The sequence below is a fragment of the Haliaeetus leucocephalus genome, unplaced genomic scaffold (genome assembly GCF_000737465.1).
Source record: "Haliaeetus leucocephalus isolate CR32 unplaced genomic scaffold, Haliaeetus_leucocephalus-4.0 Scaffold741, whole genome shotgun sequence".
In the NCBI taxonomy this organism is placed as follows: domain Eukaryota; kingdom Metazoa; phylum Chordata; class Aves; order Accipitriformes; family Accipitridae; genus Haliaeetus; species Haliaeetus leucocephalus.
The window spans coordinates 4,828,890-4,853,358 of NW_010973177.1; the positions used below are offsets into that span (position 1 = coordinate 4,828,890).

The 24,469-nt window shown below is 43.3% G+C and overlaps 1 protein-coding gene across 1 annotated transcript in view; it reads left to right on the forward strand.

Annotated features, from left to right (window-relative positions):
* EXOC6B (exocyst complex component 6B) overlaps positions 1-24,469 on the forward strand; it is a 249,023-nt gene that overhangs the window by 71,899 nt on the left and 152,655 nt on the right. The window contains exon 7 of the mRNA XM_010580807.1: positions 20,781-20,957. Within this exon, the coding sequence (XP_010579109.1) occupies positions 20,781-20,957 (177 nt within the window). The remainder of the gene's footprint in view (positions 1-20,780; positions 20,958-24,469) is intronic.

The window sequence follows — 24,469 nt, forward strand, 5'->3', positions numbered from 1 at the left end:
CAAATCATTCTGTGCAACCAAGTAAGCACTTGTTGTGCTGCTGGGTTTTGGCTTGGCAAAGTGGAGTGTGCCAAGCCCAAGGAATTCATGGAGCTGGTGCCCGGCATTGGAGTTTCCTTGACGTTTTCACCATAGAAAATTGCTCTCTTGCTTCTTGCCTCCAAAGGCAAGGAAGGAGTGGTAAGTGAATTTGCTGCAGTAGTTTCATTCTTGCTCAAAGCCTGTTATGCTTCTAGCGAATGATCCAAGCCATGAGTGCTGATGGGATAAATTCATATAATGATTTTGCCTTTCATCTGTCATTTCTGTTGCAGGACTTGTTTGAAAGTGATATAAAATGTCCATTTTTCATGGTCCTCTTTGACATTCAGCTGTAGCACGCAGCAGCCGATGCAGTATGTGCGGATAAGGATGTGAAATTTCTACTCGATGTTAACATGTTTTCAGGTTTCTTGAGGGACATGAACGGCAAAGTGGGACTCTTGGTCTGAGTCCTCAGCTGCATACAACATAGTTCAGCTTGCGTTTACAGGTCTCTTTGCTTAAGAGTGATGGCTTTAATCTACTCAGTAAGTGCCTGTAATTATCAACAAATACATACTACCCTGTGAATGGGTGAGAGTCCAGCGTCATCAGTTTTGGTTTTCTGCTGAGGACCAAACACCCTTTGCGATAGGAGATTTCTTGAGTCGCTTCAAATATACTATGTGTAACTTCCCATACCTCTTAACACCCTGCCTTGCAGGTGGCCAGTAGGTCTGTAGGAATTTCTGTAGTCTTCCTGGAGTCTTCCTCTCTCCTGATCTAGGTGGAGGATCTTCGGTATTGAAGTGCCACCTGTACCCGTTGTTTTAGCCAGGCTAAGCTGCCTCTGGCTATAAATTCGTGGAAGGAATTTTGCCCTTGTTCTCTCTGTTAAAAAGACAATTGCTTTTCTTGTGTGATCCTGCTCAGCAGCGTTATCTTCTTCCCAGCTTTGTAAGTCCTAGGCACTGAGAATTTTCACTAGACCTCCCACAAGGATGGCTGTTGTGTCGGAGCCACTGAAACGCCTTTCTTGGTGGGTCCATTCAGAAGATGAATGGTTTTCTGAAGTTTGCGTGAGCAATAGTTCGATGTCTTCTTAGACTTTGAACTGCCTTAACTTCTTTTCCTTTCCTTTTATTGTTTTTTCTCTAAAGCCTTTACGGTGGGCAATCTTGACAAAACCAGGAACGAAATCTCTGCCGAGAGCCCTACGGAAAAGCAGAGATCTGTTTTGCTGAAAGGACTTGGGAGGAACCTGAGCTGGCTTTTATGTTGAGATTGGTATCTCTTTCAACACATCTTCATTACTTGTTGCTGAGTTTTTAATCATGTTTTGCCGAGGAGACTAAACAATTTTGTAAGAACATTGTGATGCTCAGTATCTGCTTCACATTTTTGCTGTTGACTTCTGTAGAGGATAAGCATCCATCAAGTGAACTAGAATTTGTCATTGTTTCATGAAAAAGGGCAGTAGCATTGTTAAAGCCCAATGGGAACCCTTTGGTACTAAGAGCCTCCAGGAATAAATGCAGATTTATACTGGCTTTTAAGACAGACATAGCGCAGAAGTCTCTTTTAAATCAGAAGCTTGGAAGATTGTTTTATCTTTGGTAACTCTTTCCAGAAGACCTACAAAGCTAATATGTGAGCCATGGCTTGTCTATATCTGGGGTTAGCATCTGTAGTCACTTTTTTTTTGTAGCTTTGTGGGGGACCTGGAGATCTTAAGATGTGCGTACTAGGATCCTTCAGTTGGCAGGATTGGTCATTTTGAGTGGCAGTTGCCACCTTAAGGGAGAGAGGGAGGGATGGAAAGACTTTATACTGCTATTGAGAAAGCATATCGGTCCCAGATATGGTGGCTTCAGGATTGTGGGAAAATAGGCTTTCTTTATGGCGGAAGCAAATTGTAGGGGATTGCTTCATCGGTCATCCCATGAAGGGTTGGCTTGGGGCATGGGAACGGATTGAGTCATTGATCAGATATAATGCAGCCCCCTGCATTCCTTCTCCTGCTTCAAGTTCTGTTCTTAATTCAGACCCACAGAACTTGTTTACCAAAGTCCGTCATGGCTTGTGTTCAGCAGAGGATGCTGCCCTGTAGAGTCCTAATATACCGTCAAACTTGTATCCCCATTTGCCCACTGTTAGGCAAATACCAGTATTGAAATTTCCGTGTAAAGAGGATCAGGCCATGTTGACCATTGTATCTTCATAAATAAGTTCTTTTTCCAAATATTCACAAAGCCATCTTCTCCAGGACATGATATTCTAGTATCTACTTGGATGTTAAGGTGACCATCTTTGTGTTGGGACTCCTGAAGTCCTGAGATAAATGGATGGGGCTTGGCTGTTCCTCCTGAAGGACACTGCTGTTGCATAGGGGGTGTGGATGAGACCCCATCACTCTCTTTTTTTTCTCTGCTATTCACCTAGCTGTTGAGCTGCTTCTTTGCTCAGCATTGCCTAGGTCTTTCCCAATTTTTTTCAGCTTTCAGTACAAAATTCCCTTGTCACATTCACAGACCTTTCATCACAGACCTCAGCTCATCTTGTCCGTCCCTCCTGATGAAGACCCTTGTCTTTTCTGTCCTTGTAGAAAGCAGTGCTTACGGTGGTGGTCTGTTTGTCTTCCTGAACTACAGCTACTGTTCCCGGTGTTCTCTGCAATCTTCTAGACCCAGCCTGTTGATGTGTGATGTGTGGGTTCACTTAGCACCACTTAAAATTTCCATTTGTTCACAGCATCTCTCTCTCTCTCGAAGTAGTGCAGTTCTCTGTCTTAGACCAGGCAGTAGCCCTGGTCAGCAAAACATGCTTTAAATTGAGCTGTTGCCGTTACCCTCGAGGAGAGTTTATTGATAACTTCCCACAGTAGCACCTCATAAGTGCGAGGGCTCTCGTTTTTCCTTCTGTTTCACATTTAGCACGCTGGAATAGAAATTTCCTCCCCCAATTAGGAGAGCAGCCAACTTCCTTTTCGCACGTTGTGTTGCAGCATCTCTCAAGCTTATTTTTAAAACCTTGCTTTACTCTGGCTCTTGGCTGGCCGGAGGTGATTGCTGACGCCAGGCCAGGTGGCGTGGGAGCTGCGACCAAGGGGCAGAAATCCTGCCTGGTGTCTGGCAAATCGCAATGGCTGCTTGGAAGGAGGCTTAGCATCAGCCTTCTACGTCCCTTGGGGCCGGTGAGGGGACAGTGTCCTCCTACAGTCCCTTTTATCTACCCACTTCGTTGCAGAGGTTTAATCCGCTGTTGTATTCGATGATGGTTTTTACCCTTCCTGAGTACCAGGTTATGCATTTTTGCATAACCGATCATCACACGGCCAAGACTGACACTGCTAAATGGCTGAAGAATGTGAAGAAGTTTGGACTGGGTAACAGGCGCAGCCTTGTTATTTAATCTTCAGCTCCAGTTGTGTTTTCAGTCCTCTAACAGCCTAGGGCAGGGGTATGCAGCAGCGTAGGTGAGCAGTTGGGTCACCTGCTAGGTGGGCTGGTGCTGTCGCATGGTTTTGTGTGTTGTGTTACCTTCATCAATCTTATTAATGCACCTGGCCATTAGTGTTTAAACTTGTGTATGCAAAACAGAAATTGCATTAGACTTTTAAAAACTTCATCTGGTCCATTCAAAACCTTGACTTTCTTCTTGTTTGGAATCTTCTTCTTGTTTGGAATTACTTGGCTTTTCCAGTTGCAAATGAATTGGCCTGTATTATTTTTCACATTAGCGAGCTGCAGGAACTTTTTGGTGGTGTCTATATGTAGGATGTTAGCCTGTCATCCTGTGTGCAGGGTGTTTCTCCTCTTGGCTCAACAAAATAACGTGTGGCCCAGCCATGGTGATCCTACTGTAATGAGGGTGAGCTGCAAAACTCCCCTTACAAAGGGTAGCTCTCTGTGAAATCTAGTATGTGAAATCCTTTTCCGAACAAATTTTGAGTGACTGCCTTAAACACTAAAAATAACCATTGGGAAGAAGAGCTTTATTTGAGATGTTTTAGGTAAAGGTTTCTTCTTTAAGGCTTTGAGAAGGCTTTTCTTTTTCTGATGTGAATCTGTCTCTAGGGAATAGACTGATGGGTGGGTTCCTGCAACCAAGCAAGGTGTTCTTGAAAATGGTAAAAATGGAAAGGTTAGAGGATTTTATTGTCTCATGCCTAAAGATAATACCAGGGAGCGAGGGAAAATCCTGTGCTATTGAGTATCGGCTAGCAGATTTTTAGGCACAGAAAAAATCTATCATCCAGTTAGAGGAGCAGGCAGGCTTGTTTCTTCTCTTCCTCCCTCTCATCCCCACCAGCTGAAGAAATGTTCCATTCTTCTCTATGCAGGTAACTGCCTGGAGAAGTCCTGACTTCTAAGAAGTCGAGGCTGATGTTGGATTCTTTTTCTTTTTCCTTATTTCATTATGAATTTTCATCCTGAATTGTGAAAGACTAAGACTTCCTCACCTGAGGGTTCAGAAGCTTTTTACTTGTAATAAAAACATGCTGATATATCTGTCCTTCGTCTATCCAGGAGACAAGTCTGTCTCTCGTCCGGATTAATGATTTACTGCTTTGCATTAGTCCTTTGTCCTGATGGGAAAGTAAATCCCTGCTTCCCTTTCCGTTGCTGGAGTGAATGCTTGCTATAATACATTCCTAGCCACCTCCTATCCTGCAAACTCTTTCTGTAATGCAGCACTGTACTTTTATTTTAGTAGTGCAGCCTTGCAGTTCAGTAAATCATCAAGCTGATGTCAAGAAAAATGTCTGAAAGTAATTCAGGGCTCTCAGTAGCGTCACTCAGGTCATTAATTTGAGTAACTTTCCATTCCGGTGGAAGCATTTTAGGATTGAGGAAGCTATTGTGCAGGTACCCAGTGTGGATTTGAGATGGGATGACGAGCATCTCCAGGGATGTGAAGCCTTTTGGCAGGTAGGGTCAGTCGCAGTCCCCCCGCACCCATGGGAGCATGCTTTGCTTGCTGTGCTAGGAGGTAGCGTAGAAGATGAGAAAGAAGGGTCCAGAGACCTTGAAGTCACCTCTTGAAGCCCCAGGGATGTTACAGGGTAAGAACTGGTCTCTGAACTTTGGTAGATCTAACCTGCTAATTTCCAGTGTGGATCCCGTAAATAAGACATTTGGTTTTTGAGCCCTGAAACGTCATGAAGTGCTTGAAGTCCTCTACAGAATTACATGAGTTGCTCTTTCTTTCAACTTTCTCCACTCTCCCAATGATTAAATGGACCATCTCTTTACCATTGCTTGCTCTTTCTTTCCTGGAGGCAAGATGAGAACCGGAGCCTGGTTTCCAGGGTGAACTTGGAAAGTTCATATTTCATGTATAACATGCTTTCTTCGTAAAGAAGTGTGCGAAAGGCTACCCAAGGTGTATGTTTCAACTTAAGGAAGAAAGAATCGGCAGAGAAATCACCCCAGTCTTTCTGGGCATATTTCTGTAGCACGATGCTAACTTTTATAAAGTGTTTTTTAAAACATTGCTGGAAAAGGAAAAGAATCAGACCTATTAGTAGCTGCACGCTAAGTTAACTTTGGGTTGAGCAGTACTTCAATTAGCAGAGCAGTAACTGAAGTCAGTGTCTGTATCCTCTGTGACTTGGACAGAGTCAGAGTCTTTCACTTATTCATTTATAACTAATTGCAGTAGTGCTACAAAGTCAATGCAAGTCTTTGGAGTGTGCTTATACTAAGCAAGAAATTAGTAGCATATTCTTGCTGTTTTTAAGCATCTCGCACTGCGACTGTGCTTAGATGTACTTTTTTTCAGTAGTGTCAGACTTGTAAGCCTGCTTTGGGAGCTGGAAATCACGCTGTGTTAGCTGTTAAGCTTGATGGTTTGTAGTGATGCATCATAGAAGGACGGCCAGATTTTACTTAATGTTCTTCTGTGACTGCAGAGAATCTGTGATTTAGCTCACAAAGTAGTTTGAATGTGTAGGGAAGGAGGTATGTATAAACTCTGTAGTACAAGACTGGCAAAGCTGTTGAGGTTTCCAACGTACTTCTGAAGCACCCAGATGCCCATTACCTTAAATGAGAAATTATTTGGCAAACAGAGAATGAGACTTGAATGCAGCTGTGGATTTGGCCCTTAAATGACCTGTAAGGCTTTAGGATGAAATTCTATTTAATATTTCTTCAGTGATTTCTATTGAAGTATCTCCAAAGTGTTTTAAGAACAACACTATTAAGAGTTTGGGAGATGGGAGGATCTCTCTTTTCCACTTTACTTGGAAAGGGAAAAAAAGGCAGTTTGGAATTTATTTGGAGGATGAGGATGTTCCAGGTCCTTGAAGATTTTCTGATTATTTGCAGCAGCAAATCTTTGGGGCTGTTCTGACGTGGGCTCTAGCAGTCACTGTGCTGTGGGAAAAATAAAGGTTCTTTTTAGGTGTGATTATTCCTTGCATCCATGCCTGGGAGCTCTGGGCAATGTGCTCATGTCCAACACTCCTGCACGTGGGTGAGGAACAAGGCAGAAAGGTTTCTTTTTGGTTTTTGGGGGGATTGCCTGTAGTTCTGTCTCCCATCATTTTCCTTGCTCAACTGTCCTCTGATTGCCTAAAAAAATTCCAGTATTGTGGTTCTGAGATGAACGTGACAGGCTGCCCTGTTTCAAGGGAACAAATATCTCTGTAATAGTACCCAGGAGCTAAGAAGTGTTCTCTTTTCTTCCAATAAGAAATGAGATTTAGAAGACTAAACATGACTTAGAAATTCAGTTGAGCTCAGGTTCTTCGCTTCCTTCTGTGCAACACTCTAACCAATGGTTTAGTGGTTGGTTACTGCTTTTGGAAGGTGTAGTTGTAGCTCAGATATTAGCACATGAATACATATGCCTATCCTGTCTTGTGAAAATACACGTAAAGAAAAGTTGCAAGAAAAGTCAGATCTCATGAGCTGGAAATCAGTTGTAAGCTTAGATGTTACTTAGAGCCACACTGAAAATGCATGGTCCAGGGAGCGTTTTGAGACACACGCATGTGCTGGCAATGCTATCCCCCCCCCCCCTTTTTTTCCCATTTGATCCGTGCCCTGGTGCTGGAATTGATGACACGCTTCTGCCCCATGCAAACTGTTGTTGTTGAAGATGTTCCTATAAATATCCCGGTGGCCGCGTTGTCATCCTCTACCACCCCGACCAGTCCCGTGGAGTTACTCAGTCCCATGTGCAGACCAGATTGGTCCTGTGGTGAGGAACGCTTCCCAGGAACTTCTGAGGCCGTGAAGTCCCCAAAGGAGAGCAATGGCCAAGTCAGCCTTGAGCTGAAGCACAGCGGAATGTGCTTCATCGGCTGCTCCGCACGTTGTCCGGACACGTCCCTATCACTGTTGTAGCTGCTGGTCAGCAAATCCAGTTGAGTTTTCGCTAGCGTAAAATTTCACTGACACTGGAGGAGAACAGCAACGGTTGGTTGTGTTGACTTCTAATGACTTTTTTTCTTAATCTAATGTGTTCCTCGTGGTACAAAGTTATGTTTTGTTTCCTAACCTTATCCCTCATGGAGATATCTCCCTACTGCTAGCTTGGTTCAAGGCAGTACCGGTGCCTCACTTGAGCACTTTAGGGGGTCACGTTCACACCTTGTGAAAAGCAGGTGCAACCCCATTAACTCCAGATGGAGGCATAACAGTTGAAAACCTATTGAATTTTGTCCTTTAGCTTCCCTTACCAACCTCATGTTGGGACTAGATGAAAATATACTTTAAAAAAAAAAATAAAAATTTTTTTTCCTATTTATCAGTAGCAGGTGCAGTTAGTTACCTGCGAAAGAGGGATGGGTCAATTAAGCTGCATGTTGCTGAGGTATGAACAATGATGCCACACGTGTGCCAGTTGCTGGGGACTAAGGGAAGACCTCCCAGCTCAAGTGAGAGGCGCTTTTTTCTTTTAAAAGGTATATAAATTAAAATTGGAAAGGGCTGGAGGGAAGGTGTGAGATTTTTCTTATGTTTTTTTTTCAGACTTACGTTTTTTATCCTTAATAGATTTATAATATGCAGGTCCCTTTATTTGTTTCTATAAAATTAACTAGTAAATTTAAAATGGAAAAAAGCTAGTAATAGGAACCAGGCCATCTTTGCCAACGCTGCGATGTTGCTATATTTATGAAAGGTAGACAAGGGCATTTTTCCTTCTGCTGGGTTTTATGCCGGAGTGCCACATGTTGGAAGGTTATAAAACTTTTACTAACGAGAAGTTGGAGGAATGCTAAGTTTCTAATTGCCGTTTTTTTTGTACAAGCTGCTGTTTATTTTGGTCTTTTAAAAATGTGATTGTAATTTTGAAGTCTGCAAGTTTTAAATGTAGGCAAGCAGGGCCTGGCAGTGTGGGAAGGATGCCTTACCTGGTGGCCAGAAGAAGGGCTGGTGAGCTGGTAGGTAGCAGTGCTGACTCTTGCTCTGATAATTCTGACACCCTGGAAAAACTCCTCAGCATTTCGATTCTGCAAATCCTGTCCCTGTCAGTGGGACTTCTGTCACTTTGATTTTTTTTTTTTAATTATATTTTTAAATTTTTTTTGAGCAAGGATTTCTTTACGACATCCATAAAATAGTGATAGCATGTTCCTACTGGGGGACCCCTTGGTATCTTTGGATGAAACCTCTACCTAAATGCTGAGTTATTACCAGCAGCGCATGTTACATTAGATATCCTTTGCCTTAATTTTTTTCTTGAAAACAGGTTGTTAGGGAAGCGTGATTAAATTACATGGATTAGTTCCCTGAAAGTGCAGAAGAGCTTCGTGGAGTTGCTTGGTGTTTGAGGGAGTAAAGCTTGTTTGTGTGGAGATGGTAGTTTCCTATTCCAGATAATTTAAATGTGTGCTTCCCTCCCACTCTTCTTTTTTCCCATTGTCATTTTTTTTGCTATTACTTCCATGCTGTTGGAAGTGTGGCAATGGTGAAATGGGTTGAAATTTCAGTCTTTAAATCTAAACCATTGTAAAGAGCTTTATGAGGATAAGAAGTGACGCCCTGGAAACTGGCTGTTTTATTTTTCTTCTTGAATATTCTTAAAAAAAATATATTGAGGGGGGAGAAGCAGAATTATGGCTTTGAAGAAATGCCTCCAGGTTGGGCTCCTCTCTTGTGTACCACATGTTGCTCTGAAGGAAGTTTGCCACCAAAGAGTACCGCTGATTTATAAACCTCAATGATGACTTCAATGAATTCAGCTGAAATTCAACAGAAAATCCTTTTCCAACTCTGTGTCTGCAGGCAAGATGGGCTGATGTCATACATCACATCTTCTTTGGCAGGTACTTTGGCCAAAAATTTCAATCCAGAGTAGTGGATTATTCTAATCCTTATTAGATAAGGGTGCCCCAGTGAAAGCAACCTGTTTGGGAAGGACTTAACACTTGTGAACGCCGTTAATGTCAATTTAGGATATTAACACCCCGGCTCTCATTTAGGACCCTTGCGTAGGGAATTCAGAGGGAGAACTAAGCGTGCAGCTTTGAAGATGTCTAGATCCAAAAACCCACTCCTGGCCTTACAAAAGCGATATGGTTGTGAGATTACAGGTTTCCAAGCTAGCAATGTATTTTACATTACGGCAAACTTCTGTATCAAGATTCAGGTGGTCGCTTCTGGGCAGCTGCGGTCCTACCACGGCTCCTCTTTTGCTCTGCGTTGTACTGGTAGTGAGTAATTGCAATGCAAAGGCATGGCGTTCAATATTAAAACACTTATTCTATGAAATATTCATTTAATTTGTGTAAATGCTTTATGCAAGATCATGCTTTCTGAAGTTATAAATGGAGTTTATGACACATAATGGGAACAGAAGATGCATAGTCGGACCTCGTGAATGGCAGTGCTGAGCTTTTCCATCTCTTGCTTTTTAGTTGGGATGTCAGGGATGAGTATGTTTTGATTGAGAGGAACAGGCTTCAAATAACCAAAAAACTGTTGTGGCACAAGGGATGTTATTGGGGCCTGTCAGTCTGGAAGAGCTGATGGCTCTGGGGATTGGAATGGCTGCGTATATTGTCTCTTATGAAACAAGGAGTAGAAAGCCAGCTCTAACAGCCTCTCGTCTTCCAGTTGTGGTTGACTTCTTGTTTGAGATGGAAACGTCAATGGTATTGAGGTCAAAGACTTATTTGCAAGTTTTTTTTTGTTTTTTTTTGTTTTTTTAATGGTTGGGCCAAACGTTATGTATCTTGTTAGCAAACTGGTAGGGTCATGCTGCAACATTGGTGCCATTTTCCTGGCCAGTGACTTGGCAAAATTATATTAAACTGTAAATAGATGGGATTCAGCCTGGTGTCTGATTAAATCTTTTTTTTATGCCTGATGCTCATCTCTCCCAGCACTGAAGAAAATGGTACCTATAGGGGTAAGATGCTGGCCCTATTAGGGCAACAGCAGTTTTCTTCGAGTTTAATGAGGCCAGGATTGTCACTGTGTGGGTTGAGCTCCAGTAGGCACTGGGGAGGTTGAGCCTGGGATCCTCTTGCGTGGCTGAACAGCAGGTAAGTTGTTGGGGAGAGGGCAGGAAGGTAAAGAAAAAGAAAATAAGGGGATGTATAGCACTTTCAGGTCTGAAAAATTCTCTGCAGTTTCCCTATTAGCCTTTAGAGGGCAGATCATGTCCAGTAAATAGCAGATTGAGGGACTTGCCTGATTTTTCTGGTTGCGAATTCTGAAAGTTTGGAGACTCTGAATATGGATTTTTTTTTTTTTAATGTGTAATTTTAATTCTGCAATACCTTCTTGTGCTTTAAAGGATGAATCTTATGTCAACTTAGAGAAGCAAGATGAGCTCAAGTTTTGATTTATCTATGTGTCTTTACAGTCTTTCTAGTTTCAATGCTAAAAATTGTGGTGCAAGCAAACATTTCTTATCGATGTGGGGAGAAACATCTTGGGAACATACGGTGGTAGAGAAGAATTATATAATATGTTGACTAAATTCATTTTTATGTTAAAAAAGACCACAAAAATCATTTTGAGTTTGGAGAGTGGGTTTAGAGAGTAATACTGTATGATGAATGTGTAATTTCATTCTTTTCTGCTGTAATCTCTTCTCTAAATCCCCAAGCTTCATGCCCTGCAGTCTTATTCTTGGTGAGTAACTGCTTAGAAATAACCTGTTTATCAACAGAATATTCCACAGTGTCAGAGGAGTCTGTGTGAAATGAGGGAAGCCAAATGTAATTCAAGCTCTTCTGTAAAGTCATTTTCAGTGAAACTTTTCATATGGGGATTAAATACCTCTTATAGCCAACATGCTTGGAGAAGCAGTGGCTATTTAATTCTCTGATTAATTAAAACCAGAAATAACAAAATTATGTTCTGCTTTCTTCTACTACTACCCTAAAGCTCATGGATCATGGAGAAGATGATTATTCTTGAAAAAGCCATTTAGTTCTTAACAAGAAAAGCTAGTCTTTGTGGCTCAGCGCTTTTGGCATCTGCTTTGTGGGTTTCTCATCAAAAAAACCATACGGGTTATTCCTAAGCAGAATGAAGTATTCTTTTTTTTCAAGAAAGATTTCTTCTTTTTTTTTTTTTTAAATTATTTTTTAAAATCTTCTGAAGGTGGAGGTACTGCTGCTGTCTGTATTCTCCAAGATATATGAACCAGACAGTAGGGGTTTCTTTAGATATTAGGATTCAGTCTTTAACTGCTGTGGTCCTTGCCCTGTCTCGATGCTTAACTCTTTGGTACATTGGTACATAGCTCTGAAGTTGTCCTTAGAACACCACCTGCTCTGAAGTGGACAGCAGTTTGTGTGATCACCTTTAGCCTACCGCTGGAGAGACATTGCTCTAGTACAGAAAACAGGATAGGAAGGCTCTCAAGACATCCTTTAGTCCAACAGGTTCTTCCCAGACATGATCAATGTTACGGAGCCTGTCTCTAGCGTGCAGTCATCGAATGTGTTCTTAGATCTCTGGTGATGGAATGTGTCCCGTTAGGCTGTCCATTGCAGTCCTTTGCTGTCCTTAACGCTCCTGCCCCACCTCGGCCAGATCTCGTCCTGGTGTGATCTGCTGCATTGTCAGGGCATGGAGTCAGCACCCATAAGACTCTGTGAAAGTGCCTTTGGGTGCATCTCAGAACAGATGAGTCATTGGTGCCGATGTCTTGGATGACATTACTTTGAGCCATTGCCAAGAGTGTATTAGTACAGATTCTGTCTCATGGAAGAAGGATGGAAGAGAAGACCTGTGCCCTCGCTTGAATTGGTGGAAGGCTGCCCACTGCTTTGATGCAGTTGAGGACCAGCTGTGGAACATGTTATCTCCGATTATTTTGAGTACGGTAGAGGATAGTTTCTGACTGTAGATCTGGAAGGCGAGTTAGATCCTAAGGGTATCTGCTCTGCAGGTCTTCCCAGATCTGATATAAAAGACTTACAAGCTGCCTTGCGGGAAAAAACAAAAAACTGTTTTGTCCAGGATTCACCACTCAGGACTTTATTCTTGTATTTAGTTGAGTCTCTCTGTGTTCCAGGATAATTGGGACCATCTAAGATAGGTGCTTTGAATGTTGCCAGTTTCTCAGAATCTTGAAAAAACCCAAACCAGACCGATAAATGGAAACAAAAGCAGAATCTTGAAAGGAAACTTATCTCCAAAATGCTTGACAAGGCTCAGAGAGAGGGTGTGTGAAACAGCAGCTTGGGAACTCCCACAGAGAACGGAATATAAGGGTTTAATCTGAGGCCAGCCTATGAGGGTTAACTCTCTTTTCACTGTATGACTTTGAGGGTCAATGTTGTCAAGGTAAATAAGTGTGGAACAGAGACACAAGCACCAATGAACTGTAATCCTTATTTGCTGTCCTGGCTGAGTGAGCAACCCTTCCTCTGTTGCGATTCTTGACATGTAAAATGGGGATATTAGGCAGCATGTTCCTTTGTATACCAGTAGCTTTAAATGGCCTGTACCCCTGAGAGAGAGCAGGAAGGAAAAATGAGAGTAAAACCACTGAGAAATGTTGGAAACAGCTTATGCAAACCTTTTCATTTGTCTTGCTGTGATTTATGAGAGTGTGTGAGGGCCCTGTAGTGTGTCAGACCTTGGGCAGTGGTATCTCCAAGCTGAAGCAGCAGTCATAAGCACGCTCTAATTGTTTTCCCAGAATTACCCATGGATCAAACCCTGAAAAGCTTCACAGTCCAACATGCCTTCAACCTTTTGTGAGATCTAATCCATGACTTTTTTACTCTAAATTGCCATAGGTGTGATAGTTGCAACTTCCTTAGGCAAGGTTGGAGGTGTAGGGCAACGACTGGAGAGTCGCCCAAGTCGATTTAAAGAGAGGTGAGAGTTGGCGTGCCGTCACTTGCTGCTGGAGCTGCCTGCAGGCTTTGGTTGTTGAGCTGGGAATATTCCTATGTTGGGGGTGATGGTGCTGGGGGCTGGAGACCTCTTTGAGTTGAGTGCTTTCAGATGGAGGAGGACGCTGCCTTGGCCGCTACGTTGGCTGCTTGCTGCAAGCTCCAGTGCCATGGTGTGTCCTTAAGTCAAAGCCCGAGACTGTCCCTGTGCTACTTCCCTCCCTTCTCCATCTCCTTTTCTTCTGACGTTGGTCTCTGGGAAAGCAAGCCTTTTGTTTGGATTTTTCCTTTTTAATAGTTTCAGTGAAAAAAAACCCCTATTACCTCCGTCATGCCCTGATTGTCAGAAAGCGTGTTGAAACAAACCCTCACTTAGAAAATAATTACTAGTCCCCGGTGCCTCAGAGACTACTTAAAGCTGAGGCTTGGTCCTGCACGGTTGTGTGCACCTGAGTCATTCTGGGATGGGGAGGGTGAGAGTTGGACCCTCTCACCTGTGACCAGTTTTGGTTACGGTTACCTTGCTGCTCCCTCTCTTACTCGGCAGGGTTTGGTTCGGTTGCAGTTAGGCTAATGAGAGGTTAAACCAAAGTGTGGGAGTTGCCACTTGTGCTTTGAGTCATAACGAAGTCTCGTCAGGGAGAGAGATGCCTCTTCAGTGTTATATGAAAAGGCAGCAGTAAAAAAACCCCAACATCAGAGCGTGGTTTATAGTATTGCATATAGCAGGGGATTTCGGATGAAGGCGCTCAGCATTTAAAAAGGAATTTTAAATTGTTGGTAAAAGTTAATCAAAGAATATGCATCCAGTTGCTTAACAGTGAGCAGTAAACTATTTATCTCAGCCTGACTCGCGAAGTGCTTGGGACTGATTAAACAAAGACCCGAGCTGTGGAGTTGTCAGGGCCATGGTCTTTAATGTGTTTGAAATACTTTGTAGAACAGCCGTCCTCCTACTGCTTTTAGTCCGCTTATCTAATTTTCAGCTTCTCCACTCCTTGTAAATGTGATAAATAAACTTTGTAATCGCATAACTGGGCTACTTTTGATGCCTGCCTGCAGATATCTTGTTCTTGAGGCTAGATCACACAGAAGTGTAAATCAACGCTTTGCTCAATAAAGGACTTCTTAAAAAATGGCTTTTGGTCTTTTATTGTACAGCTGACCTGGAGAACTTGGTTGCCTAAGTCTTTTTATCAATGCTAATGCGATAAACTTCTTTTTACAGCTCCTACGAAAGGAGAGTCTCGATCATTCCTTTCTCCAAGTACTGTACTGCAGGAGCTTCCCCAAAGTACAGTTGAGGTTTAATAGGTTTTGTATAAAATGCTGAATTAACCAAGTTACTCTTTACGATGAACTCAGAGGATATAAATAATGCTGACCTCGTCTTGTGGGTAAGGAAAAGGAGCAGGAGTGTGGGGACGAGGATAAATCACAGGGTGAAAGCAAAAGCAAAGGGAGAATCACATGTTCCCCATTGCACACTTGATGCCAAAAATTTGTATTTGAGCAAAATTGATATGTGGGAATATCAGTATCATGAGCTGGATTTTAGCACCGGGTGGGCTGAGGTGGAAGAGTCATTTTTAGGGAAGGAAGAGTGGGAGGTTGAAGCAAATCCGTGCAGGGTGTTGGGGAGAGCAAACTTGTTGAATGCTGCGTTCCTAAACTTATTTTTTTATAATGACCGGGAATTGAGTTAAAAAAATAACGTTCTTGGGCCTCGTTTCCTGTGCTGATGGTGAACTTTGTCAGACAAACCTCCGACAAATTGTTTTCTCTGATAACCAGTTAACACCGAGAAAGCAGATAGGCAAAAACTCTTATCATCTTGACAAGCGACGGGCTTTTTGTTAAAACTCAAACCAGAAGCTGTGTCAGTGTGTTGAGTTTACACCTTGCAATAATAATCCGTGCTTTTATCTGATCGGAGGGGGATTTTATAACTTTCGAATGGGTCTTTGGCGGGGAGCCAGCCCTACTGTCATTTTTTATTAACTTTCTTTTTTTTCTTCCCCTGTAGCCAGTCTGCTTTTTTTGTAATATTGTTTAAGGAATATGTATCCCATTCCTAGGGATATTGGGAAACAATATTTTAAAGTTTTGTGTCTCAGCCCATTAGAGGGGTCTATAAAACAATCGCAGTGGCAAATGTGCAGTAACTAATCAAAACCACTAAAGCTAACCACAGCGGTACTTCATTCCCTTTAAATCATAAAACCTCTTTTTTTTTTTTTTTTTTTTTTTTTTTTTTTTCTGTGCCTCATCTACTGTCTCATCAGGAAAGAGCTAATTAGATTCTTCTAAAAAGTAAATATTGTCAGTTCATTGGTGGGTGGAGGTGACGGGAGGTAAGACATGCTTGCCGTCAACATTGGCAAACCAATGCAGAAAACAAGGCGAAGTTATAAAAACCCTATAAAAAGCTATTTGAGTTTTAAAGGAGCTTGTTCCCTGTGTAGGTGGTATAACAACTTTCCCTTATGGTGGGTATGGCTGTTGTAGGCAGGGCCTGGAGGAGTCCATGACCTGCTTTGCTACTCCCGTGTCATTCCCCATCTTCACTATGCAGGTTGGGGTTGCAGGTTTGGGGCCGTGTTTGCTTGATCACAAGCAGTCAAGTTACTTTGAAAAATTCAACTATGAAAAATTCAACCACTACTTGTCACTAGTGCTTTAAGCCAATACATTTAATTTCTCATGCAGAACGTTGGGTCTGTGTGCTTGGGTGGTTGGGTTGACTTGGTTGAGTTGCAATGGGTGGTGAAGGTAGAGTTGCTGCTCCAAAGCTTGCAGGGTGGACTGGAAAGTATTGAGGACTTGTGTTTAGGACTGTTGTATGACAAGCTTGAGGGGAAAAACCCCAAAGCCACGTCCTGCAAGGTTGATCACTTGGCAAAGTGGCGTACAGGTAACATAAAAGAAGCAGATGCCTGGGAGAGAGAAAGCGTGTAATAAAGGTAGAAGTGCTTTTTTTCCCCCTTGTTCCTTTGATTCTCTGTTTCTCAAGGAACAACAGCAAAAGGGATCGGTTCTTCTGGTTGCATGCAGCCAACAAAACTTACCAGCTTCTGAGCTGTGGAGATGAAGGTCTCCTGGACTGCCCGATGGCCAACCTCAGTCTAGTTACAATAGCAAACGTAGGTCACTGACCTAAACCTGAACCCAGAGATGGAAAGCTGCCTTTGCTTCTTCTGTCAACCAGCCTGGAAATAGCGTTGCTGTCAGGGAGACTGGGATTTCTGCCGTGTCAGAGCGGCATAGGGTGTTCCTGTGCTGCAAGGAGGCTGCCAGATGGCTGTGCTTATCACGTGGATGAAGAAAGTAGCTGCGCTTGGAGGCAGTTTCAGCTACGTGAACGAAACGCTTTGTGTGTTATTGCTAAATGTAATGTTAGCTATGAACAGACATTTGGTTTCTTACCTTTTTTTTATCGTCACATTAAGCAGAGAGTCAAGAGATTGATAGTCTTGTATAATAGAGGCAATTTTACAGAATAATACAAAAATGCACTTGCTTTCATGTAAACCACACCAAAAGGTAAGGGGATTTTTTATTTGATTTTTGTCCCTCGAGGGCTTTTCGCCTCCCCCGTAGCCCCAGGTCCGTCCGTTTTCAGAGGGCACGCTGGAGTGTCGCCTGCACTTTGATGTGGTTTCTAAAGTGTGCCTCTTCATTGGGCTCCCTACAGATGCCTTTATGTGAAACAGAACATTAAAATCCAAATGTGCCTGCTCTGCAGGTCATTTTTCATGCTTTATGTGCTACGTCAAATATATTGCAGAGTTGTTCTGCTGCACCCCCAGCCTGGGAAGGTGCGGGTAACGAGTTGGGGGTACGAGCGGGGAGTTCCTTGGCGGTTAAGCCCAAATTTCTCCTTAGTTGCTTCCTCTGGGCCTCTCCCCAGGTCTCTCTTTCTCTCAAGGTGAAACTGAAACCTCGGTGACTTCACCCAAGGTTGCTGAAGTTAAAGAAAATTTGATATTTCTCACTTATAGGTCACTTCAGTCCAGATTGTTTCCTGCCAAGAGTGGGGGTGGGGGAAATGCCCTCCTGTTAATGGAAAAGCAATTACTATTTTTTCTGGCGTGTACGTTGTGTCATTCCAGCGTAACACCTAGGTTATGGGCTCTGCTCGTATCGCGCCGACTCCTGGGGCTCCCAGGTGGCTATTTATGGGCTGCACCCATCGTGTGGCGATGGAGCAGCGGCTGTGTGAGACGGGGGTGACGTGCTGTGATGTGCACCAGTGTGCTGGAAGGGAATAAACGTTGACTGGGTTACTTTGGGGCTACTTGTCCGTCTTTAAGGTGGAAACCCCTGGAAAGTCTCCTCCAATTTAGAATTCCTCCCCCCCCAATTCCTAAAGGTAGAAATTGCTCTTGGTGGGCTGCAAAGCTTTTGTGCCAGTGGGAGCACCTCTCTGGCTGCTTTTTGTGGATCTCTGGGAGGTAGGACATACTTTTTTTTTTTCTCTCCTTTTTTAATTTTTTCCAGTAGGTCCCTGGACTTTAATTCAGGTCAAAATTCTTCTTTTGATAAACTTTAGTTCATTTGCATTAAAAGTATGCAAAATGCAAAGCATGATGTTTGAATTTGGATGTTGAACTCCTTGGCCTAGAGCGATGCCTTTATCTAGAAGCACAGACTTTCTTGACTTTGGGGTTTTATTGATACCAATATTTATCAGGTCTTGTCAATATTTGATTTGGATCTTAGCAATATTGTCATCTGGGCAATAGATGTCATGTACTATTGTACTCTTGTGAGCGTAGCTGAAGCTGAAGGATGACATTAATACTTCTAGTTTGAAAAGAGATGGGGGACCAAGATAATGTGTCCTCTGAGAACATGTCCACAAGGTCCTCTGTTGAGACTAATTCTGTGTTCAGCCTAAAAAGCTGAATGTTGCACGCTTAGGGCTTCATCAGTGAAGTTCAGAGCTAGCGGCAGCATCCTTCAGCTTGTTAGCCCACATTTTTCCTCTCCCATGACCACTTTTTCTGCTGTGATCTTGCTACGCCCTGTTTAATGATCCGTTTCAAGTTTTATCCAAAACTTTGCATTTTCCCATTCTTTGATTTCTTCCCTTTCTAGAGGAAAAAAGATTACATAAATTTCAGAGATTTTAATGAGTACAGTGGACTAGCTTTTGGTGTAATTTACAGTGGATTCAGTGTTATAACTTCATTACCCTTCAGTTGAGTAACTTATGTCATACATGGGCGTATCTGAGAGTGGAATCGAGCCGCAAATCTCTTTGTTGTGTGGGCTTCAGAAGGACCAAACACTCACTCCCCTTTTTGAAGTCCTAATTCTCTTTATATGATGTTGCAATGTCTTTCTATAGAGTTGAGCCTCTGAAGTTCGAGATTTCTAATGCAAAAAATACCACTTCTCCCCCAATTGCTTCAAGTATTGATGTTGCTAGCAAAATTTGTCTTCAGCAGTGCTCACACGGACCTTTTCCTGTGGCTGTTGCAAAAATCCCTATTGTTGAGACTCATCCCTTAAGAGATCTTTTTAATAAGCTTGGTTGGTAGTCCCCTTGCTCAGCCATTACTTCTCTTGTAGGAGCACTTGTAGTAAACATCAAGGATACTACTGCTTTCCAACCACTAGAGGTCAAGATTGTGCTATGGCATAGCACAGGGCTGCTCATCATGTAAGGTTTAGCTCTAATTCCTGGTGCAACCACGTCCAGTGTCAGCTATGTATATTTAATTTAATTATCAATTGCCATGTTTGGCAATTAAGACGAAGCCGATTGTACGTGCACAGTGTGAAGGGCACTTTGCCTTACACAACAGTAGAGCCCACTGGATTTTGCAAGGGTTGGGATATCCATGCCGTGCTTGGGTTTTAATATTCTTCAGATCTAGAAACTACACAAGTAATCGGTCTCTCATGGAGTCTTTCTTCCCAAGGAGGGATTCAAAAGGGAGTTGATCTGAGAGAGGCTGTAAAAATAAAACTTGCTTATAAATTATTTTTGTGTGATATTAATACTTTAAAGTGTTTAAAAGGAAATAATTTCGAAGGTTTGCGCTCTGGATAGAGCTTTCTACTTTCTGCAGTTTGGGTAGCAGAAGTAATTAGTTTTCTTTTGTTTTTTTATAGGTTCCACTTGTTTTAATTTTCCATTGTTTTCCTGGCACAGTTGGTTTCACTGACAACCGTATCTACAATACGGTTTCTAGTGTTCTTTCTTCCTTCTAAGGGCAGGCTGTCACATTAGCTTGGGGCAGGGGATGATCGCCTTTTGCCACCTCGTTTTTGTCTCCTGTTGTAGGGGAGCAATAAAATACATGGGTGCAGGTTTAATTCAGGTTGTACAGGTAGTTGCTAGAAATAGAGTTTATATTAATAACTGAAATTTATATATAAAACTCAGTCTTTTTTTAAAAAGAAACCTACCAGCTAAAATAACGCTTTCAAAAGGACATCTGTATGATTCCCATATACCTTTCTTTTTATATATAAAAAAATTATAGAAAAATACAGGAGGGATCCTATAAATGTGTGTGATAATATCCATATAAATTTCAGGTTTTCATAGTGTTTAGTTTCTAGTTACACCAGAGGCGAAGCCCACACGTGCAAAACCACTGCATCCGTTGGCTTGGCCTTTTTCCCCTTGTTTTGGCCGTCATTTGGCACTTGTGGCGACAACAGTGTCTCTGTGCCGTTCTGCCCTTCCCCTGCAGTTTGAAGTTCTTGGTCAACTCTCTCGAACAATTGGGGCTAAACCATTTTTCCTGTCAAATATTGTGTCTGGTAACAATAAGGAAACCAAGTGAGTTTTTGCAGCAGAGCACATGCATTGACCTCTGCTGCAAAGGAAACCCAAAGCCTCAGGAACAGGTATCAACAGCAGTTTGAGGGAGCACCACTGTGTCCATGTGTTTTACTCCCTGAATCGTGGTGCTTCTCCCAGCGAGTGAATTTTTGTTCAATACCTTTTACAGCTCATTCTGTACATCAGCAATGTACAATTAAGCTCTCCTGGGGTACCACAAAAATGCTTTCAGGAACCTCTGGGGTCCAGATGTGGAATGTTTTGTGCTGACATGGGTTGAAAAGAGGAACAAATCCAACAGTTAAGTACGTCCTTTAATTTAGCCTGTGACAGTCACCACATGGCCTATGGGCTAATATTTCTGCATCTGTGCTGTAAATAGATCAATATGGCAGTAAGATGGGTTTGGCATTTTGATTTGTGAAGAGTCAGAATATTGTTTGTATTGTTGCATAATCCCTGGAATGGTTTCTTTGGAATATCTGGGTTAGGAAAAACATAACATTTCTAAGTTCAATTAAGTGTGTGTTTTATTTTGTCTCATTTGTCGTATTTCATGACTGATTGCATCTTTTGGCTGAAAAAAAATTAAAAATCCGAGGATGCTATTGTAAAAGGTGAAATCTGCTTTTTTTCTAGGCACAGCAGCAAAGAAACCTGGACAATATTGTATCACAGCATCCCAGAATAAGCGGGGGGAAGAAGTCCAAGAAAGAAGTCTGTGCAAGCTCAGATGTGGAGGTAAAAAACACTAGCCCCATGTCTGAGCAAGATTCTGGTATCCTGGATGTTGAAGATGAGGATGAGGATGAAGAGGTAACTGTATAACATCAAATCCAGGAGACTGGACAGTTTGGGGGTGAATGGTATTGTCTCAAACAGTGTTTGCACCTCACTCAGTCTTTCATGTTGCCGTGCAGCGTGTCATAAAGATGCAGAATAAGCTGTAGAACATCGGGTGTGTTTCAGTATTGGGTTAATTTGCACTATTGTCCCTATTCTCGTTGGCAGACTCAGCAGAGGGGCCAAGTATCGTATGAGAACTGAACAGCCCACGTCTTCTGTTCCCCAGCCCAAGGGGGAACAAGCCCACTTCTGTGCTTACTTGGGAAGGCAGTTTGGTATCTATCCTTCATTTGAAAAAAGATCAATTGCTGCGTAGCGCATGAGATACTTGGCCTTTTCTGTGGGACAAGTGTCTTGGTGGCAGAGACATATTTTGTGTTGAAAAAGATTGCAGAATTTTTTTAAATGTAATTTTTAATTCCTTGATGTGCTCCTTTCTTCTTTTCTCCCTTTCTGCTGCTGCTTCCTCAGACCATCAGTCTGTTGTTTTTGTTAACCACAAAACGTAACCTCGCTGATGGTGTTGGTTCTTCTTTCCCTCCCTGCTCTAGAGGATAGTGCATGCAGTGGGACATCTTGGATTTGTGGCGCTTAAAATGTGGGAAAGCCCTGTCCCTCTGTGTTTCAGGAAAGGCAGCTTGGAGATGCCTACTTGGAGTGCAGGTCACGAGGTGTTGAGCTTTTTGATGTGTTCTTCATTTCTTGTGATGCAGTCTTGGGTTGGACCTTTTGGCAAGTTTTATCTGCCACGCTGGATGCTTTTTCTCTTATTGCTGAAGCCTCTGTTATGTCAAGAGAATGATATTTTCAGCTACAACCTGTAACTGAATTGGGTAGTATTTATTGCCCTGAACTTGACAGTCCATGACCAGCCACAGAAGAGGATTAAAAGATTAATAACAAGTTTCTAAAGTTTAGAATAGTGTGGGTTGCTCAAGTGGTTCTGTGCTTGTGTTCTGCCTTTTTCCCTGCAGTTCAATTCTCTCTTCTTCATCTCTGGTACACTGCCAAGGCAGACCGAGGAGATCACCACTTACTTCACAGGGACCAAACTGTAGCGTACGACCCAGAGCCCTCACGCTGCGCCGAAACCATCTGGGTGGGATATTTAGTCTACATCAAAATGGAAATAGAGCAGAAGTTAAACAAAAGAAAAGTGAGTGGGAAGGGCACGTTTTTTGAAAACAAACATTGATTTGAATAGATCTATTTTGGTATTTCCGTGTTAAAAAATAAAAATCTGGTCCTTCAATAGTTCTTCTATCTCACTCTCGAAATCTCCCGCTTGCTGTGGCACGGGTTCTTGCAAAACCAAGCTGCAGCGTGAAACGTGGCGGTACTTGTGTTGTATGCAAAGTTTGAATGAATTAGAATTAGAACTTAGGGTTGAATTTCAGTTAGAACTGAAAGGTATGAGGAAGAGTATAAGGCAAACAATAAGGAGGGAAGAGTTTGAAGACAACAATTTGTAGAGCGCCGCTGGGAGAAATCTCGCCAGTCGTTTGATGAACAGAATTGACTCGTCTGGAGGCAGATGAAATCCCATCTCTGGGTGCCTTGGAAGCCAGGCTGGCAGTACAGGAGGGAACTGGCGGTGGGGATGACCTGGCCGCTGGTGGCCGGGCAGGGGAGGCGGCGGGGGGGCCGGGGCAGCGGCCGCTGTCCGTGGTGATGAAACGGAGCACGGAGGGGGAAGGTCTCCTGCGAAGACCTCTCTGCCTCCTTTACCCACGAGGTTTTAGCTCTTCCCCACGTTCCTGCCTCCTGGGGGGGGGTGTCTTTTCCTTTTTTTGGGAAAGAAAAATGGTTTGTTAGTACAAATAGATCTGTCATCAGGAAACGGAGCCGTTAAATTTGAGGGAGCGCCGTGCGTGGCTGAAGGCCACGTCTGAAGGCTGTGGATGTTGTTTACCTGGACTTTAGCAAAGCCTGTGACACCGTTTCCCACAGCGTTCTCCTGGAGAAACTGACTGCTAATGGCTTGGACTGGTGTACTCTTTGCTGGGTAAAAAACTGGCTGGATGGCCGAGCCCAGAGAGTTGTGGTGAATGGAGCTAAATCCAGTTGGTGGCTGGTCACAAGCAGTGTTCCCCAGGGCTCAGTATTGGGGCCAGTTCTGTTTAATATCATCATCAATGATTTGGACGAGGGGATCGAGTGTGCCCTCAGTAAGTTTGCAGATGACACCAAGTTGGGTGGGAGTGTTGATCTGCTTGATGGTAGGAAGGCTCTACAGAGGGATCTGGATGGGCTGGATCAATGGGCCGAGGCCAGTTGTACAAGGTTCAACAAGGCCGAGTGCTGGGTCATACACCTGGGTCACAACAACCCCGTGCAATGCTACAAGCTTGGAAAGCTGCCTGGAGGAAAAGGACTTGGGGGTGTTGGTTGACAGCCGGCTGAACATGAGCCAGCAGTGTGCCCAGGTGGCCAAGAAGGCCAACGGCATCCTGGCTTGTATCAGAAATAGCGTGGCCAGCAGCACTAGGGCAGGGATCATCCCCCCGTACTTGGCACTGGTGAGGCCGCACCTTGAGTCCTGTGTTCAGTTTTGGGCTCCTCACTACAAGACAGACATTGAGGGACTGGAGTGTGTCCAGAGAAGAGCAACGAAGGTGGTGAAGGGTCTAGAGCACAAGTCTTATGAGGAGTGGCTGAGGGAACTGGGGTTAAGCCGGAGAGAAGGAGGCTGAGGGGAGACCTTATCAGTCTCTACAACTACCTGAAAGGAGGTTGTAGTGAGGTGGGTGTCTGTCTTTTCTCCCAAGTAACAAGCAACAGGACAAGAGGAAATGGCCTCAAGTTTCCCCAGGGGAGGTTTAGATTGGATATTAGGAAAAATTTCTTCACTGAAAGGGTTGTCAAGCATTGGAACAGGCTGCCCAGGGAAATGGTTGGGTCTCCATCCCTGGAGGTATTTAAAAGATGTGTAGATGTGGTGCTTAGGGACATGGTTTAGTGGTAGACCTGATATTGTTAAGTTTACGGTTAGACTCGATTTTAAAGGTCCTTTCCAGCCTGAATGATTCTGTGGTTCTATTCTATGAGTGGGTAGTGAGTTGACCTTGGCCAGAGGCTAAGCCCTCACCCAGTTGCTCACTCACCCCCTGCCCCTCAGAAGAATTGGGGAGACAATGTGGAGGATAGAAGTGAGAAAACTCATGGGTCAAGGTAAAGACAGTTTAATAACTGAAGGGAAAAAAAACCCACCAAGTGAAGCAAAAGCAATCACTCACCACCTGCCAGGAGCAGACCGATGCCCAGCCAGTGTCCAGGCAACGGCTACTTTTGAAAAAAACTACCCCCTTTACTCCAGTTTTATTGCTGAGCATGACGTTACATGGTATGGTATATCTCTTTGGTCAGTTTGGGTCAGCTGTCCCAGCTGTGTCCCCTCCCATCCTCTTGTACAGCACCAGCCTGCTTGCTGGGGGCATGCAGAGTGGGAAACAGAGAAAGGTCTTGATGCTGTGTAAGTACTG